Raw genomic sequence first — 21,252 nt, 5'->3', positions numbered from 1 at the left:
TTGGCTTTATCAATTTTAAATCGAATGTAAACCGAGTTACAAGAGGTGCAGCTAGGAGGGACTGCACAATACCATTTAAAAAAACTGCATTTAGTCAAGCCGTCTTTTCATTTACAGCATCACATCAATGGAACTCAGTAGCCTACCACCTTTAATTAGAGAGTCTCCATCCTATTACTCATTTAAGATTAATGTTAAGAAATGGCTTATTGAATATCAACACTGTCAACATTGACGCTGGTCCCATCCACTAACAATAACAGTATCATCTATTATCATTTATTTTTAGATCTTATTTGTTTATCTTGTATACTCGATTGGTTGTGATTTTACACAGTCTAATTTTTTTAATCTTTTGTTTATTGTATAATGAATTTTATTGTATTACAACAGTTTTATTTTAGGATGCCTAATAACATCTGGCAAGGGGACTGCCGATGAAAACTAGCCTGTGGCTAACTCGGGTACTCTTACATTTGTTCTGAATGTTGATTAGTGTACATTGTCCCTTTTCAAATAAACAAATAAAAAAAAATAATAATAAAAAAAAAAAAAAATAAAAAATATGATAATCAATATATTTTTCTCTAGCGTAGTTGTTCTTGAAATCTTTTGGAAGATTTAATTTATTGTTATTATTATTTTATGCAGCACTGCGTAGCCTATGCCTACAAGGCACAACACACCTGGTGTTCATTATATATTGTTGGAAACGTGTGTGTGTGTGTGTATTCTGTGAATTTTAAAAATAAATTTTAACCAGAAAAATCTAAAATCTATTCCCAAAATCGTGCAGCCCTATAGTTTCTCTTGATATCATTATGTTCACAGTTTTTTTTTTTTTTTTTTTTTTTCAGGGACCAGATGCAACTGAGTCCTGCTGACTTCAACATTCACATGAGTCTCTGTAGGCTACATGAACATGGTAAAGTGAAAATCAAACACCTTGGAAATTAAAGGTATGTACAATGTTTTTAGGAATGGCACAAAGGTCTCTGTCTTTGGATCATTGTTTTCAATGTGCTCTTTTGTCATTTGTATTTTTGGATTGTGTTGTGCTGTAAATAAATCCAAACAATCTAAAAGCCATTCTTTTTTAAATCTCCTCATTCTTTGTGCAAGGTTGCTCTGAATGACAGGGCCTGATCGCTCCTAATAGGGCAGTTAGGGGAGTGTCTTTGTCTTTCTCAGGTGTTAAAACCTTACATATTCATGAGATGATCACGCCTTTTCGCATATGGCTTTGTCACACAAAACACGTCTTAGAAATTTTAAATCAATATATTGTCTTATCTGAATGAGCAGTCAGGGTGATTTGCACATAGTTTTGGAGCAAATATTCTAGGCTATGTCATACAATTTTCAAAAGTCTTGTGAAGAAATAATCAGTATGGGTTTCATGGCCTTATTTCAGTGAGAATTTTTTTTTGTATTTTCACAAACCACGCATAAATGTCATTATCTCAAAACTACAAACTTTTACATACATGCTGCTGATATATTATTGTAGCAGAGTTTGTGCTGAATACAGTGTAATCAGACTTTAGCCATGAAAATGTCACTAGTAACAGAAAAAAACACAAATGTCAGAGCATGTCAGAACACCTCCATGGCCCAGAAAACAGCTCAGACCTCAGAGGGTTAAAGTATTATTACTGGTATATAAATCACTAAATGGCCTAGGACCTTAATACATTGCAGATATGCTCACCGAATATAAACGGATCACTCAGATCATTAGCATCACATCAGCTAGAAATACCAAGGGTTCACTCAAAGCAAGGAGAGTCTGCTTTTAGCTATTATGCCAGCCGCAGCTGGAACAAGCTTCCAGAAGAGATCAGATGTGATCCAACAGTAGTCACATTCAAATCCAGACTCAAAACACATCTGTTTAGCTTTGCATTTATTGAATGAGCACTGTGCCACTGTACGTCTGACTGTTAACACTTTTATTTCCTTTTATTCTAAACTGTTTTAATATATTTTATCACCTTTTTTATTTGTATTTCTTTTGTAAAGCACTTTGAATTACCATTGTGTATGAAATGTGCTATTTAAATAAACTTGCCTTGCCTTTATGAAGTTTCCTCGAGGGATAACCATGACAGAGTGAAAAAAGATAAATGCTGGCGAACGATATGCAGAGCAGTGCTTCAGCAACCCGGTGAGTACATTTATTTTTACTACTGGCTAAAAATGAAAAACAATATTTTACCTCAAGTTCTCCTTGTACTGTCCTTTTCGTGGAATCTAGGAACACGTCAACTGTTAGGTTCTCTTTCTTTCTGGGGCTTGTCTGACGACAAGACATCCAGTGCAAAACACAGTAGCCATTGTTTGTTTACGCTCAATCACAACACCGCCAGTTGATTGTCCTGCCTTCTTGATGACATCACACACGTTGTTAAAGATGGCAAGTGATAATTGGTCGGGAAGGAACATGTAGTCTGACGTTTTTTGTCCAAGACATGACGAGAATTTAGGAGTCAAAATCACATAATCTGACACAGTGACTATCATAACAGATACAAATATTGTGTAGTCTGAACCAGGCATTAGAGCGAATATGTTTCAACCGATCTCGATCACGAGACCACTATTAAAAAGCAAGATCCAGTTCAAGTTTGACTAGAAATGTCTCTATTTAAAGTTTTCTGAGGGTTTAGCATTAAGATCAATATAATTGTGTTGTATGGTTCATAGAACCCAGCGAGATGCGTTTGGCAGAAGTTGCCATGCTGCCAAAATCTGACTTGGAAGAAAGCCACTGGCCTCTGCGCTCATATGAGATATGAGAAGTATAAAACTGTTTATTGGGTTCGTCGAAGGCAGACTGTCCTTATCGGTTCGCTGAAACGAGTGGCAGGGCAAAGCCGATTTAAGACAGAATGGCGAAAAGCCTGATCTGGCATAGGGAGCTGAATTTTGTGAAATGAGTCCCTTGCTGGACCCCCTGCAGTTTGCTTATTGGGCAAACAGGTCTGTGGATGATGCAGTCAACATGACTGCACTACATCCTGCAACATCTTGACAGACCTGGGTTTTATGTAAGGATCCTATTTGTGGACTTCAGCTCGGCTACCAAATCAGACCTCATAAGACTACAGCGGATAGTCCGGCCTGCTGGGAGACTCGTCGGTACACCCCTTCCCACTCTCCAAGAACTGTACTCATTACAGGGCTAGACAATAAGGACTGTCCGATGACCCGGGGCCAGTGTGAACGATGCTCGGGACACTTGACGGAACAGTCACTTGCCTGATCGGGCCAGTGCTGTAGGGGTGTGCGAAATAGATCATCTATGATATTGTAATTGTTGATTTAACGATCTGGCATTATCGAGTATGTCCCTCACTTTTCAAAAACAAACCCATTGAGTGCACGCATACACTACGTGATGTAGATTAGACTAACGCTCGTGCACATTTAGAGTGTACGCTTTTACTGCGTGATTTAGTCTATTAAAATGCATTTAGAATGGCCCCAGATTCAACATAAGGGGCAAAAATGCCCCCGGATGTCTTTTATATTTATATAATTTAATATGGTAAACCAATATTACAAAAAGAGCGCCGTTTTTCTCCAAATATCAGCATGATTACAAATGTGACATACAATGTACAGTTTAATAAACAAGTTAATATTAAGTGACTTACATTTTAGACATCGAATCGCCTGTTTCACACTATTCTGCCAACGAAAATAGTTCCAAACAATGTCCACAGCACTGTTTTGCGTCTCTGTGCAACACACGACGGTGTATCTTTACTGAATTCAGCTTTTTGAACAAATTAGCTGAATCAATGATTCAATGCCTCGCTCATTCAGACAGTAAAATGCTTCCTTCCTGAATGAATCAGCCATTTGAATGAATTGATTTAATCAATGACTCATTAACAGTGACTTGCTGCCACCTCCTGGCGGGTTTAATTTCACATTTAAAGTATCTTTTCATTTTTCAAATAATTTCAAATAACTGTATTTAACATTTTATATATTTCATTTATAGCCTGACGTCGTCATACTCAGATTCTAGTCAGAATATGAGTCTGATACTGCTCCATTGGGCTGTGATTATGGGACGTGTTTCAACCGAACCAGTAAAGAAAATGCCTCTGCACTCAATTGGATAGACCTACAACCAATCAGAGCAACAGAGTAAGTGACGTATGTTCTTCATTCATCTTTCCGATCGACAAATGCCTTGATCGCGGTTCTCTGTTCCTCTTTTAAAATTAATGCGCTGTCGATATCTTCTATAACAGACGCGATGGCGGAATCTACACATCTCAATTCTCCAGCGACAGCCATCTTTGTTGTAAAGAAATTCAACCCAAGCGCTCTTTGGTGACGTGGATGATTACGTTACTGTTGATCATCTGTCCAGCATTGTATAAAGCCCGCCCTGACAATTTGATTGGCCCGAACAGTTCTGGTTCGAGCATAGTTGCTCCCAGTGGCGGAGTTTTATACATGGGGTGGCCACTGCTACTTTCGGGGGTACACAATACACACACAGAGGAAAAGCTTGTGGAAGGAATTGGGTCACTCTGTTTGTGTCTATAAGTATTGAACATCCAAAATATTTGCAGAAAACAAAGCTGAAGCACCAAGGAGATAAGATACCGCATGTGTCTGTTTTTTATTTTTTTATTAGATATAGCAGGCATCAAGCAGACATGTCCTTGAAAAATTAAAAAAAATGTATTGCCCATCAATATAAAATCTTATCTTATCCTAGATTTAATACAACATAATTCTTTCTTTATAATAATTTATAATAATTCTTTCTAATTATAATTATTTAATTTACAAATTTTTTTTGTGTTAATTTTTGGGTGAACTAGCCTATCCTTGGCTTTTAATCTGGCAAAATCATCTCAACTTAAATTCCTGAATTGGGTATGTGATTGACTGCCTGTGTCTGGTAGATGCTCTGACCTGTTGCTGGTTCTGAAGTCTGACCACACTGACTCTGACTAGCCAGTGGTGATGCAAGGGCTGGGGTCTGTTTGCACCTGATCGGCCTGTTAGTCCAGTCAATTTTAAGACAAAATGGGGGTCAACCTTGAACAGATTGCAACAGAAGCAAACTCAACTGATTTTGTATCCTCAATATGTCCTGAGTAAGGGGAAAAAAAAGTCCCGAAGAATCCCATTAGGGGAAAGTTTCGAAAAAGACCCAAATATAGCCTATTCATACGCCTATTCATTCTTTCTCTCACGTGAATGGGGTAAACATTTTAACCTTTAGATATCACTATGAAAATGACTGAGTTGATTACTTACATCAAGACAAACAAAAAATGTATTCCAAGTTTTTTTTAATTGTTTGTTAACATGGACAAACGATGCATAATCTAATTATGTATGTGCTAATTAGCATAAATACCACAACAGGTCTAAACATTGGGTATAGCCAGGTGAACATGTCTTGTTGAATCTTGTTGACATATAACAGTAAAAGACTAAATGTTAAGGTCTGAATGGAACCCATTTAGGATATCCATGAGCATTAATACATAGAGGCAGGAAGAAGTACTTTAGAAACCAGCCTTTATTAATTATTAAGAGATAGGGTTTGGGGCTGGGTCTGTGGGACTGTTTCTGGGGGACGAGTCTGAGGGAAGAACAGGATACAATGGTAAGGAGAATGCAGAAGACAAAAGGTAGGTAAAATAAAAAGTGAATCCCCAGAAACAGTTTTCGAAACTTTCCCCTAATGGGATTCTTCGGGACTTTTTTTCCCTTACTCAGAACATAATGAGGATACAAAATTATTTGAGTTTGCTTCTGTTGCAATTTGTTCAACATTTTTTCATAAAATGACTGGACTATGTTTGTGCTTATTTAAAAAGAACTCTGATTTCTCTCCCTTTCTTTTCATGTTTAATTGACCCTGTTCAAAAATATGACAATTTAAAATATGATTCCAATCATATTCATATTCTAATCATCATCCAATTACCAACATTTTTATCTTAACTCTTTCTCGCCAGTATAAAATAAAATGGTGTTTTTGGTCATTTTCACAATTTCATGGCACTCCAGAATATTTTGTTGTATGAATATCTGAACATACCAAAAGAAAGAACAGACCCTGTGCTTTAAAACAAAAAAAATTATGTTTTAATCTAGCTTCGTGCATCTTTTTTTATCAACACTTGAATGTTGGCAAGTTTCATAAAAAGCAACATGAGCAAAAAGCTGAGAAAATCGCATTTTTATCAAAGACTACATCTAGATCAGATTCATAATGATGATCAAAACACAGTAGATCGAGTCCATCAACACCCTACACCCATAAAGCTTCATAGTCCTATAGTGATCGCATTATGATATTGCTTGTTTCTGCTCTTCTTTGCCTGCGTTTTGATCTCCTATCCTCACATTAGCTAGAACATTTGTGTACTGTAACGTACACCCGGCAAGGTACTGTATATGCGTGTATTAGGCCTAATAGGCTATTCGGAGAAAACCACCCTGATGCTAAACCTTAAAAACGTATTTAAAATATGATGTTTTCTTTTTCGGTTAAGTTCGGTATCTTGCAACCATCTCTCGTCCTCTGCTCGTCCGTTTGAAAACTGCGCGCGCGCCGCGCTGCCGGCGAACGTAATTTAATTTAATTTTTTTAAATCAGCATCAGCAACTGCCAGTAGCAAATAAAATTTTGGGGTGGCACCCGGGGTGGCCAATCGCATGTCAGGGGTGGCCAGTGCCACCCCGGACCCCCCTCTGGCTCCGCCACTGGTTGCTCCACAACGGATCAAGTCCAGACCGAACTTCCCGACCTCCAATGTTGTGGGTGGGGCTAAGTTCGGCTGGCATCCAGGCTATTTCATTTATATATATATTTCAAAACATTATATATGCATCTTCTGCTCTTCACTGATTCATTTTAATAAAGGTTGATCTATAGTTATACATTACATTACAATTTCTGTACCTGAAAATCTCCTGTTTAAACCTACATGAAAAACCTGAAAAGCAGAGTTTATTTCACTTATACATTTGTTCTGTAGTATTTATTTGTGCTATTGCTCGTAATTTAATTATTTGTTCCTATTTTATTACTTACTGTTTAAAGTTAATCTAGTAGCTTTTGGTGTCATAACCTTATTTATTTTGGTTACATGTATCAAAAATAACGAAAACAATACTAGGCTTATTTTATAGGCCCATTTTCTTTTCTTTTACTTTATTATTTTTTTGTTGTGGGGCTAGATAAAATTTTGGCAGGGCAAGTAAAAAATGTAACCACTGGCCCAACCAGGCCAGTAGAAAAAATCCTTAGCGTTGAGCCCTGCATCAAGAGTGAATAAAAGGGCTGGCAAAATCACTCTGGATCCCTCACATCCAGGCCATTTCCTCTTTGAACTGTTGCCGCCTGGTTGGCACTACAGAGCACTGAGCACCAGAACAGCCAGGCACAAGAAAACTTTCTTTCCTCAGGCCATCTACCTCATGAACCATTACTGTACATGCCCCCACTGGGCAATAAACATGTGCAATACACTATTTATACTTATTTAGCATACCATACCTCTTATTCATATTCCCTTGCATTGTATATAACAAACCTGTACGTAGAAATATTGTCTAATTTTTATACATCTATTTTTATTCACTTATTTATTTTGTATCTGTCTTGTCGCTGTGCACTGGAAGCTTGTGTCACTAAGACAAATTCCTTGTATGTGTAGGCATACTTGGCAATAAACTTTAAAAAGCAACTGTTTTTTGTTTTAGAATATAATGTTCATATTTTGTATTACATTTTTTGGAGATTTTTCAGTCTGAAAACACCAAACTCCATTATTCGTGATGTGCCTTATGAAAAGAAAATTAAAAATGTCGCCCAATGCATAGAAAATACTGAGGTATATATTGTGTATCGCCATTTTGCCTAAATATATTGATATGCCCCCTACTGAGCATTACATTTTGTTCTACCAGTGCTCCTTCAAAGGGAGGGTGATGGGATGGCATGCAATGAGATGAACCATAACATGCAAAATTGGTGTTTTGATAGTGTTACCCGCAATGGTTGATTTCCACTCACATTTGGCAGATTGGCGAATGTTAATTTCTAAACCTGGTTGCAAAGAAACATTTATTGATACTTTATTAATATTGATTTCAGTTGATGTGTGCGATGTTTTTGCACATATTGACTATTTTATATATGGGGTATAAACCATAGTGATTCATTTTAATAATGTTTGTGTACACCCATAGAGTTCTGAATTAAAAGAAAGTTGAGTTCAAAGTACATTTCAATTGCTCTGACTGATTGCTTCTGAAAAGCAAACATTACACTGTCCATTATCAAATAGTGACCTTGTCCAATTTTAAAGTCGTAAACAGAAGTTGCATAAGTCGTTTCTTCTCTTTTGAAAAATATAGGACAGGACTTGATTTAGTAAATCTGGAATTGATTGGATAATTTTGGTTTGCTACTGATTTCATAGAGACTTTAAAGACAAGCTGAATGCTACACACACACACACACGCTACGGGTTTCATGGGAGGAGGCCCACATATTGTTTTTACCTGGTCTCTGTAGTAGTTCTCCATGGCCTCAATCTCATCTTGGTATTTGCGGTAGTTCTCCTGAAGCAGTTCTTTACTGTATGCTCGCTGCTCTCTAAGATGAGCCTTCTGCCGTTCCAATCCTTCTTCAAAGATCTGCTTGAGCTTCTGCATAAACAAACATTTTTTTTTCTGTTCATTAAATGATTTGCAGGACAAGCTCTTATAAAAGCACAAAAAAAAAGAAAAAAAGTGCATATTATTGTGCATGTGTGCATGTATTTTACTCAATCCAAGATGGCCAGTGTGTGGCAGGCCGCCTGTGTCTAAGTGTGTTTGTGTTTTCTTTGTTTTTATTGCTGAGTTTAATTTCAAACATCTCAACCTAGGCTGACCTTCAAAGAGCCGTATAGATTTGACTAGAGAAATGTATGCATGTATCCACTCCTGTGACAGATCTTTAATCTTAAGAGATTTTAATATCCATGTACGTTGTTGTTCTTCAATTTCTTTAGCTAAAGACATCTCTTAGGCATTGGTGGTGGTTGAGGAGATTCCCCCATCTATGTAAAGCGCTTTGAGGTCTCAGAAAAAGCGCTATATAAATGTAACGAATTATTATTATTAATTACTCAGCTAGTGAAAGGCCCCTCACGCATCCTTGGTCATACACTTGATCGTTTGTTGACTTGTGGCCAATCTATCTATGACATTGACATTTGTGATTTTAGTTTTAAGGCTCAAATACGTGTAATTATTTACAACCCCTCTCTGTTGTCATCTGTAAATCCCAGACTTTTACAAAATTGGAAAATTAGATCTGACACTGGGGCAGATTTTCCCATGGCCTTTAAAGAGGCTTCTAAGTCTTGTAACCTAGAATGATAAACCCTCCTGATTTATGGAGTGCTGAAGATCATCTTATTTTATATTATTCTACCTGTATTAAGATTCTAGATGATATTTCTCCTTTGAAACCTAAACCTGTTAAACCGAGATCAGAGCATAGGCTGAACAATAGCACGTCCTCTTGGACAGATTTGTAGAAGAGTGGAACAGAGGTTTTAAGAGATTCACTGTCAAATTTTAGAAAACGGTCATATACAGAATATTAGATCTCACACCGAACCTCCTGTGTTTGATCCTATTATTTGCTCTGGTGTTTTATCTCAATTTGAACCCATTTCCTTCTAAACCCTTCAAGAAGTGGTCAATTAGTTAAAGCCTACCTCCTATCATGGCACAATTCATATCTGTTGAAAGAAGTACTAGATACTGTTGGGTGTAGTATAGTGTCCATAGTTGCTAAATGGCTTGTCACAAGGACTATGCCAGAGTGTTTAAAAACATGCTATTGTCCAACAACGTAAGAAACCAAATCTTAATCAAAATTGTGTCAAAAATGTCAAAATTGTGTTCCGTGCTTGTATGGACTGTGCTTTCTAATGCAGTACTACCCTGTATTTCACTAATTATTCTTAATATACAGTGAGGAAAATAAGTATTTGAACACCCTTCTATTTTGCAAGTTCTCCCACTTGGAAATCATGGAGGGGTCTGAAATTGTCATCGTGAGAGACATAATCTAAAAAAAAAAATCCAGAAATCAAAATTTATGATTTTTTAACTATTTATTTGTATGATACAGCTGCAAATAAGTATTTGAACACCTGTCTATCAGCTAGAATTCTGACCCTCAAAGACCTGTTAGTCTGCCTTTAAAATGTCCACCTCCACTCCATTTATTATCCTAAATTAGATGCACCTGTTTGAGGTCATTAGCTGCATAAAGACACCTGTCCACCCCATACAATCAGTAAGAATCCAACTACTAACATGGCCAAGACCAAAGAGCTGTCCAAAGACACTAGAGACAAAATTGTACACCTCCACAAGGCTGGAAAGGGCTACGGGGAAATTGCCAAGCAACTTGGTGAAAAAAGGTCCACTGTTGGAGCAATCATTAGAAAATGGAAGAAGCTAAACATGACTGTCAATCTCCCTCGGACTGGGGCTCCATGCAAGATCTCACCTCGTGGGGTCTCAATGATCCTAAGAAAGGTGAGAAATCAGCCCAGAACTACACGGGAGGAGCTGGTCAATGACCTGAAAAGAGCTGGGACCACCGTTTCCAAGGTTACTGTTGGTAATACACTAAGACGTCATGGTTTGAAATCATGCATGGCACGGAAGGTTCCCCTGCTTAAACCAGCACATGTCAAGGCCCGTCTTAAGTTTGCCAGTGACCATTTGGATGACCCAGAGGAGTCATGGGAGAAAGTCATGTGGTCAGATGAGACCAAAATAGAACTTTTTGGTCATAATTCCACTAACCGTGTTTGGAGGAAGAAGAATGATGAGTACCATCCCAAGAACACCATCCCTACTGTGAAGCATGGGGGTGGTAGCATCATGCTTTGGGGGTGTTTTTCTGCACATGGGACAGGGCAACTGCACTGTATTAAGGAGAGGATGACCGGGGCCATGTATTGCGAGATTTTGGGGAACAACCTCCTTCCCTCAGTTAGAGCATTGAAGATGGGTCGAGGCTGGGTCTTCCAACATGACAATGACCCGAAGCACACAGCCAGGATAACCAAGGAGTGGCTCTGTAAGAAGCATATCAAGGTTCTGGCGTGGCCTAGCCAGTCTCCAGACCTGTAGACCTGTTAGGTTGACTATTTTATTATTATATTTTATTATGGCTATAATGAACAGGCTGCGATGTCCAAGACTGTAATGCTGTAATGCACAATATGCTGTGTGTGTGTGTTTGACGGAGCATGTTTTTATGTCACCATTGTTCAATCGCGCCACACACACACACACACACACACACACACACACACACACACACACACACACACACACACACACACACACACACACACACACACACACACACACACACACACACACACACACACACACACACACACACACACACACACAGAGAGACGCAGAGACAGAGAAAATTCTCCAAAAAATCCACATTCAAAATATCTGAGTTCCTGTTGGTCGGAGCTAATGACTGTAAATTAGAAAGTTGTCCAGCTTGATGAGAACAATATACATACCGAGTTTTGTTACTGTAGATAAAACTAACCCCCCACTTTTGTCAAAAGGTGGTGCTACTGAGCCCCACACCACGCCCGTTTCTGAAACTTTGCACGTCTACTGGCTAATAAATGTGTCTGTCAAGTTTCATGCAATTTCAAGTATGAGTCTCAAAAACATCAAAAAAGAATATTAAAGTTTGATGCGTTGCCATGGCAACAGTATCTAAGATATCAATAATCCTTTCACAGGTCTACATCTGCTATGTGTTTACATTATACACAAAGTTTTAAGCAAATTGGGTAAAAATAAGAGGGTGATTTCAAAGCACTATGAAAATGACACATTTTCTGCAACCAGTTGGTGGCGTTATAACTTTGACTCACAATAGTCACATCCATGTGATCGACCTCTTACACCGAACACACTGCTGAAGTTTTATCAAGATCAATTAATGTATGCAGAAGTTATAACACACTTCCTGTTTCTCTTTTCTCACCATAAATTCGTTTCCTCTCCATGGCCAAACCGTATGAGATATAAAAAATCTGCTGCCAATTTATCATCCTCAATGTCTTGACTTCATGTACACCGAATTTGGTGGCGATCGGATGAATTCCCTAGGAGTATATCAAATTCCACAGCATGCGTTTTCCATAAAATCCTAAATAGCCGACTTCCTGTTGGGGGAAGCTTATGACATTGAGCGCGGAAGTTACTTGGCCCGATGAGATCTATATGTGTTTCAGTTTCATGTGTATAAAGTTTCAGACTAATATGTGCAAGTGTGTTTGATATATGGACCAGGTTTTCGGACTGCACTCGGACCCCATTCAACCGCCACGCCCGGGTATCATCTTCAGTCCAGCCCTAATGGCCACGGGTTCTGACCTGTGTGCAAAGTTTCAGGAGTTTTTGAGCATGTTAAGGGCCCTAAAAGCCCCCGAAACCTTGAACAACAACAATAATAAATATAGCTGCGAGCAGTGATTACGGGCCCAAGCTGGTGGCAACCGCAACCCACCGGCTTTGGCCCTTCATCGCTGCTCGCAGCTATATTTATTTATATATATATATATATATATATATATATATATATATATATATATATATATATATATATATATATATAAAAGACAGAAAATATTACTTGTCTTACCTTATTCTGATTTTATGATACACTCAAAATATTCCACAAAATTGATTAACGTTTATTAACCCGTTGATTAACCGGTGGTAAAATATTCTCACCGTCACATACCTATATAGATATTTTTTATATATTTTTATTTTTATATAGATACAATAGGCCTACATGATTTTGAACACAAGAGGGCAGTATAGCAGTATGAATGACATGATGTATTTATTTTTTGGACAAAAAAAAAATGCTGGCTGTTTTTAAACTTAAACAATTATTAAATAAAAAAATGAGAAAAATGAATAAAATGGGTTTAGTTCTGTGCCCGGTTGCATAAAACACCTTAAGTGTAATTTTCCCTTAAGTTCTCCCTTATGTTTCCCTTAAACCTAAGGGTGTTGCAGAAAAACCCCCTCAAGTGTTACTTAAGGGGTTCTTTAAGTGAAACGTCATAAACACTTAGAATTTCCCTTAAACGAGTGGTACCCGGTGGGGTCTTCTGCTGTTGTAGCCCATCCGCCTCAAGGTTGTGCGTGTTGTGGCTTCACAAATGCTTTGCTGTATACCTCGGTTGTAACAAGTAGTTATTTCAGTCAAAGTTGCTCTTCTATCAGCTTGAATCAGTCGGCCCATTCTCCTCTGACCTCTAGCATCAACAAGGCATTTTCGCCCACAGGACTGCCGCATACTGGATGTTTTTCCCTTTTCACACCATTCTTTGTAAACCCTAGAAATGGTTGTGCGTGAAAATCCCAGTAACTGAGCAGATTGTGAAATACTCAGACCGGCCCGTCTGGCACCAACAACCATGCCACGCTCAAAATTGCTTAAATCACCTTTCTTTCCCATTCTGACATTCAGTTTGGAGTTCAGGAGATTGTCTTGACCAGGACCACACCCCTAAATGCATTGAAGCAACTGCCATGTGATTGGTTGATTAGATAATTGCATTAATGAGAAATTAAACAGGTGTTCCTAATAATCCTTTAGGTGAGTGTACGTACTGATTTTTTAAACTGTGGGTAAAACTAACCCCCCCACTTTTGTCAAAAGCATTTTGAAAGTGACAAACTTCCTGCTGCCAGTTGGTGGCGCTATAACTTTGACTCACAATAGTCACATCCATGTGATCGGCCTCTTACAACGAACACACTGCGGAAGTATCATCAAGATCATTATAATGTATGCAGAAGTTATAACACACTTCCTGTTTGCATTATTCGCCATAAATTTGTTTCCTCGCCACGGCCAAACCGTTCGAGATATCAAAAATCCGTCCGCAATTTAGCATCCTCAATGTCTTGACTTCATGCTGACCGAGTTTGGAGGCGAATGGATGAATTTCCTAGGAGGAGTACATCAAATTCCACAGCATGCGTTTCCAAACAACCCATAATAGCCGACTTCCTGTTGGGCTGGCGTAAAACTTAGAGCACGAAAGTTGTTCGGCCCGATGAGATCTATATGTGTACCGAGTTTCATATTATTACATGCAAGCGTGTTTGATTTATGGACAAGTATTCGGATCCCATTCCAGGGGGCGCTGTTGAGCCCCCCCGCCACGCCCGGGTACCATCTTCGGCCCGGCCCTAATGGCCGTGGGTTCTGACCTGTGTGCAAAGTTTCAAGAGTTTTTGAGCATGTTAAGGGTCTCAAAAGTGCCCGAAAGTTTGACAGAAAAATAAGAATAAATATAGCTGCGAGCAGCGATTGCGGGCCCAAGCCGGTGGCACCGCCACCCTGGTGCCTTTAGTTACACTAAAGGCACCGGGGTGGCGGTGTCACCAGCTAGGGCCCTCCATCGCTGCTCGCAGCTATATTTATATATATATATATATATATAATAAAGACGGGAAATTTTACTTGTCTTACCTTATTCTGATTTTATGATACACTCAAAATATTCCACAACAAATCCTTTAAATTTAATGTAAAATTAAAAACGAAAGTAAGTGTTGGGCTCACGTAACCCTTTCATTAGAATCAAAACGTTTCAACAGTTGCGATGTATTTGGATGCTAAACTATTCTTTATTATAGGCTTTGTACTTCACTCGTGTTCCAATATCGACGGAAAAAATCATCCTCTTCACACGCGCAAAAATGTGCTAGGAAAAATCACAGTGGAGCAGTGCTTACTGTGAATGTACGAATTGTACTACTGACTATTTAAACAGAGCAGTGTGTATATGTTAGGTTTATTATTTTATTATATTTTATTAAGGCTATAATGAACAGGCTGCGATGTCAAGTTTGCAATGCTGGAATGTGTGTGTGATTTAACAGTAGACACATAAAAACATAATTGGCACATCATTTTGTTCATACAGGACATCATTCAAACTGCAGAGTGTTTACTTATATTTATATACACTCGCAATAAAACACAACATTGTGCTTTTATAAAATAAATTCAAGCAATCCACCCCCCGAAATGGCGTTCATTTTAAAATTAAACTAAAAGCTCTTGGCTAAACAGGCATTCATAACTGTGAGCGCCCACGGCGAGGAACGAGCAGAACAGAGCGAACGTTTTTTAGTTAATTCCTACTTCCATAGGAATTCATTGAAAATGCTCGCTCTACTCAGCACCATTATTAAAGTCTGTGCAGACATCTGTATTTTACTTTAAGTTAGCGATTTAAAAGCCCCCAGCGGTGTCACACGTCGATTAACCGACATCCCTAATATATTTATATACAATAGGCCTACCTGAAAGAGAATTTGGCTTGCCCGACCAGAGTAGCCTGATTTGAACGTCAATGACAAAAAATGACTTGGGAATCACTAAAACGAGAGATTATTCTAATTTTATTACATTCATTTTAAGTTGCAATCAACAGTTGATAATTAATGTATTACCGATCAATGGTAACAAGGTTGCGCTGCTGAGGCTCGTGCAGCTTCTCCAGGAGAAACGTAAACAAATGAGCGCAGCACGCAAAAAAGAAACCCAGTTAACAACATACTGACTATAAAAATGACAAATATGGAGTTTTTATATATTTTATAACCTATGATAGTGTTAAGCAACCTCACTTGACGAGTAGGCTACTGTTTCCTGAATACAATCACGATTGAAACTGTGACATTGATTTCATACAACAGGTTAATAAACAGTTATAATTAAGTCACTTACATTTTAGATGCAATATTGACTGTTTTTGTTCTGTTTCAATAGCAAAAATAGTTAAACAAAGATCACAGCAGAACCGTCGCGCATCTCACGGCAACTTGTTTTCTCATTACTGAATGATTCAGCATTTTGAACGAATCGGTTGACTCAAAGATTCAATGATCAATCCATAAACATCTGTCTCAATCATGAATGACTCAGTCATTTGAACGAATCGTTTGAACGAATGAATCAATGACTCGCTCATTAAGACTAATGTAAGACTAACCTAATGGCGGTTTAGTGTTATGTTTAAAAGTATCATTCTTTCCAACGTGTGTGCACCATTATCAATGTCCGTGCGGACGTCTGAATTTTACTTTCACTTTTATATTAGCGATTTAAAAGCACCCGCTCGTGTCACACGTCGATTAACCGATGGGAAAATATCCTCACAGTCATATACCTAATACATTTATATTTAAATACAATATAGGCCTACCAAGTAAAAAGTTTAATATACTATATTTATATCCTTTTGGACACAAGAGGGCAGTATAGCCCTATGTTTGCTTTTTTGTTGAACCAAATAGCACTAAATAGCCTGTTTTTAACTTTTTTTATACTTCTTGAATGGCAAAAACAGAATAAAATGGGTTTAGTTCTAATATTTGTATAATTTTATATAAAAATAAACGGTGTATAATTACATTTGTAGAAGATATGAGATGTTTTCTGATTCCTTTTTTGACATTACTTTAATCCCTCGCCATAGCAAAACCGTTTGAGATATTTATTATCCGTTCACAATTTAGCATATTTAATGTATTTTCATCATGTTGAAAAAGTTTGGTGTGAATAAAATAAATAGTTTAAGAGGAGTGGCTAAAAATTCAGAGGCTGATTTAGCAAAAAAATCCACATTCAGACCAAAATATCTGACTTCCTGATGGCCGGAGCTAATGAATGTAAATTAGAAAGTTGTCCGGCTTGATGAGTACAATATACAAACAATTTTTTTTTTACTGTAGTTAAAACTAACCCGCCCACTTTTGTCAAAAGCATGTTGAAAGTGACACACTTCCTGCTGCCAGTTGGTGGCGCTATAACTTTGACTCACAATAGTTACATCCATCTGATCGGCCTCTTACCACGAACACACTGCTGAAGTTTCATCAAGATCAGTTAATGTGTGCAGAAGTTATAACACTTCGTGTTTCTCTTCTCTCGCCATAAATTTGTTTCCTCGCCACGGCCAAACCGTTCAAGATATCAAAAATCCGTCCGCAATTTAGCATCCTCAATGTCTTGACTTCATGCTGACCGAGTTTTGTGGGGATTGGACGAATTCTCTAGGAGGAGTATTTCACATTCCACAGCAAGCGTTTTCCAAACAACCCATAATAGCCGACTTCCTGTTGGGCTGGCGTAAAACTTAGAGCACGAAAGTTGTTCGGCCCGATGAGATCTATATGTGTACCGAGTTTCATATCATTACATGCAAGTGTGTTTGATTTATGGACAAGTGTTCGGATCCCGTTCCAGGGGGCGCTGTTGAGCCCCCCTGCCACGCCCGGGTACCAGCTTCAGCCCGGCCCTGATGGCCGCACGTTCTGACCTGTGTGCAAAGTTTCAAGAGTTTTCGAGCACGTTTAAGGCCCCAAAAGCCCCTGAAACCTTGAAAAACAGGAATTTTAAACAAATCTCACTCAAAAGACAAATCCCCCCACCCCTCACACACACAGAGACGCAGAGGCAGAGAGAGAGAGGGAGAGAATTCTCCAAAAAATCTAATTCAAACCAAAATATCTCACTTCCTGTTGGTCACAGCTTATGACTATAAATTAGAAAGTTGTCCGGCTTGATGAGAACAATATACATAACGATTTTTGTGACTCTACTTAAAACTAAGCCCCCACTTATGACTAAAGGTGGCGCTACTGAGCCCCTCACCACGCCCGTTTCTGAAACTTTGCACATGTCTACGGGCTAATAAATGTGATGTGTCTGTCGAGTTTCATCCAATTTCAAGTATGTTAAGAGTCTCAAAAGCATCAAAAAAGAATATTAAAGTTTGAAGCGTTGCCATGGCAACAGTATTAAAGATATCAAAAATTTCACAGGTCTACATCTGCCGTGTGTTTACATTATACACATAAAGTTTGAAGCAAATCGGGTAAAAATAAGAGGGTGATTTCAAAGCATTTTGAAAGGGACACACTTCCTACTGCCAGTTGGTGGCGCTATAACTTTGACTCACAATAGTCACATCCATGTGATCGGCCTCTTACAACGAACACACTGCTGAAGTTTAATCAAGATCAGTTAATGTATGCAGAAGTTATAACACACTTCCTGTTTCCATTATTTGCCATAAATTTGCTTCCTCGCCACAGCCAAACCGTTTGAGATATCAAAAATCCGTCCGCAATTTATCATCCTCAATGTCTTGACTTCATGCTGACCGAGTTTGGAGGCGAATGGATGAATTCCCTAGGAGGAGTACATTAAATTCCACAGCATGCGTTTCCAAACAACCCATAATAGCCGACTTCCTGTTGGGCTGGCGTAAAAAGTAAAAGTACGAAAGTTGTTCGGCCCGATGAGATCTATATGTGTACCGAGTTTCATATTATTACATGCAAGCGTGTCTGATGTATGGACCAAATTTTTTGGACCCCGTTCAAGGGGGCGCTGTCGAGCCCCCCTGCCACGCCCGGGTACCAGCTTCAGCCCGGCCCTGATGGCCGCGGGTTCTGACCCGTGTGCAAAGTTTCAAGAGTTTTCGAGCACGTTAAGGGTCTCAAAAGTGCCCGAAAGGTTGACAGAAAAATAAGAATAAGAATAAATATAGCTGCGAGCAGCGATTGCGGGCCCAAGCCGGTGGCACCGCCACCCTGGTGCCTTTAGTTACACTAAAGCCACCACCGGGGTGGCGGTGTCACCGGCTTGGGCCCTCCATCGCTGCTCGCAGCTATATTTATATATATATACAATATACAAACTATTTTTTTTTTTACTGTAGTTAAAACTAACCCGCCCACTTTTGTCAAAAGCATGTTGAAAGTGACACACTTCCTGCTGCCAGTTGGTGGCGCTATAACTTTGACTCACAATAGTTACATCCATCTGATCGGCCTCTTACCACGAACACACTGCTGAAGTTTAATCAAGATCAGTTAATGTATGCAGAAGTTATTCCACTTCGTGTTTCTCTTTTCTCGCCATAAATTCGTTTCCTCGCCACGGCCAAACCGTTCGAGATATCAAAAATCCGTCCGCAATTTAGAATCCTCAATGTCTTGACTTCATGCACACCGAGTTTGGTGGGGATTGGATGAATTCTCTAGGAGGAGTACTTCGCATTCCACAGCAAGCGTTTTCCAAACAACCCATAATAGCCGACTTCCTGTTGGGCTGGCGTAAAACTTGACCGGGGGAAAGTTGTTCGGCCCGATGATATCTATATGTGTACCGAGTTTCAAATTAATTCATGCAAGCGTGTTTGATCTATGGACCAAGTTTTGGGACCCCGTTCAAGGGGGCGCTGTTGAGCCCCCCTGCCACGCCCGGGTACCAGCTTCAACCCGTCCCTGATGGCAGGGGGTTCCGACTTGTATGTAAAGTTTCAAGAGTTTTTGAGCACGTTAAGGACCCCAAAAGCCCCTGAAACCTTGATTAACAATATAAAAGCAATAGTCAAATCCCCCCTCCCCTCACACACACAGAGACACAGAGAGAGGGAGAGAAAATTCTTCAGAAAATCCACATTCAAACCAAAATCTCTCTCTTCCTGTTGGTCGGAGATCGTTAATGTAAATTAGAAAGTTGTCCGTCTTGATGAGAACAATACACATACCAAGTTTTGTTGCTGTTGATAAAACTAACCCCCCCACTTATGACTAAAGGTGGCGCTACTGAGCCCCTCACCACGCCCGTTTCTGAAACTTTGCACATGTCTACGGGCTAATAAATGTGATGTGTCTGTCGAGTTTCATCCAATTTCAAGTATCTCAAAAGCATCAAAAAAGAATATTAAAGTTTGAAGCGTTGCCATGGCAACAGTATTAAAGATATCAAAAATCCTTTCACAGGTCTACATCTGCCGTGTGTTTACATTATACACATAAAGTTTGAAGCAAATCGGGTAAAAATAAGAGGGTGATTTCAAAGCATTTTGAAAGGGACACACTTCCTGCTGCCAGTTGGTGGCGCTATAACTTTGACTCACAATAGTCACATCCATGTGATCGGCCTCTTACAACGAACACACTGCTGAAGTTTAATCAAGATCAGTTAATGTATGCTGAAGTTATAATACACTTCCTGTGTCCCTTATTCGCCATCAATTCGTGTCCTCGCCACGGCCAAACCGTTCAAGATATCAAAAATCCGTCCGCAATTTAGCATCCTCAATGTCTTGACTTCATGCACACCGAGTTTGGAGGCGATTGGATGAATTCTCTAGAAGGAGTACATTAAATTCCACAGCATGCGTTTCCAAACAACCCATAATAGCCGACTTCCTGTTGGGCTGGCGTAAAAAGTAAAAGTACGAAAGTTGGTCGGCCCGATGAGATCTATATATGTACCGAGTTTCATATTATTACATGCAAGCGTGTCTGATTTATGGACCAAGTTTTCGGACCCCGTTCAAGGGGGCGCTGTTGAGCCCCCCTGCCACGCCCGGGTACCAGCTTCAGCCCGGCCCTGATGGCCGCGGGTTCTGACCCGTGTGCAAAGTTTCAAGAGTTTTCGAGCACGTTAAGGGTCTCAAAAGTGCCCGAAAGGTTGACAGAAAAATAATAATAATAATAATAAAATATAGCTGCGAACAGCGATTGCGGGCCCAAGCCGGTGGCACCGCAACCCCGGTGCCTTTAGTTACCTAAAGGCACCGGGGTGGCGGTGCCGCCGGCTTTGGCCCTCCATCGCTGCTCGCAGCTATATTTATATATATATATATATATATATATATATATATACACACACACACACACACATATATATATATATATATATATATAAGACAGAAAATATTACTTGTCTCTGATTTTATGATACACTCAAAATATTCCACAACAAATCCTTTAAATTTAATATATAAATAAAAACAAAAGTAAGCCGTGTTGGTCTCACGTAACCCTCTCAGTAGAATCAAAATGTTTCAATATTTGCGATGTATTTGGATGCTAAACTATTCTTTATTATAGGCTTTGTACTTCACTCGTGTTCCAATATCGATGGAAAAAATCATCCTCTTGACACGCGCAAAAATGTGCTTGGAAACATCACAGCGGAGCTCTGCTTACTGTGAATGGTACAAATTGTACTACTGACTATTTAAACAGAGCAGTGTAATTCGTATATCTTATGTTGACTATTTTTATTATTATATTGTA

At 39.0% G+C, this 21,252-nt stretch overlaps 2 protein-coding genes across 10 annotated transcripts in view; one reads left to right on the top strand and one right to left on the bottom strand.

The window, feature by feature from the left end:
• LOC309474319 (centrosomal protein of 95 kDa-like) overlaps positions 1-21,252 on the bottom strand; it is a 306,785-nt gene that overhangs the window by 49,046 nt on the left and 236,487 nt on the right. For 8 of the 9 annotated variants that reach the window (XM_082136783.1, XM_082136785.1, XM_082136788.1 and 5 more), the window contains one exon: positions 8,560-8,706. The exons of the other annotated variant lie outside the window; for it this stretch is intronic. In XM_082136783.1, coding sequence (XP_081992909.1) covers positions 8,560-8,706 — 147 coding nt within the window. The remainder of the gene's footprint in view (positions 1-8,559; positions 8,707-21,252) is intronic. 9 annotated transcript variants of the gene reach the window in all.
• Positions 1-21,252, top strand: part of LOC309474436 (uncharacterized protein) — an 88,414-nt gene that overhangs the window by 31,754 nt on the left and 35,408 nt on the right. The gene's annotated exons all lie outside the window — the stretch shown is intronic.

This window comes from Leuciscus leuciscus, assembly GCF_965113295.1.
Source record: "Leuciscus leuciscus genome assembly, chromosome: 14".
Lineage (NCBI taxonomy): Eukaryota > Metazoa > Chordata > Actinopteri > Cypriniformes > Leuciscidae > Leuciscus > Leuciscus leuciscus.
The sequence above is the reverse complement of the archived record's forward strand: the minus strand, read 5'-3'. Positions and strand labels throughout refer to the sequence as shown.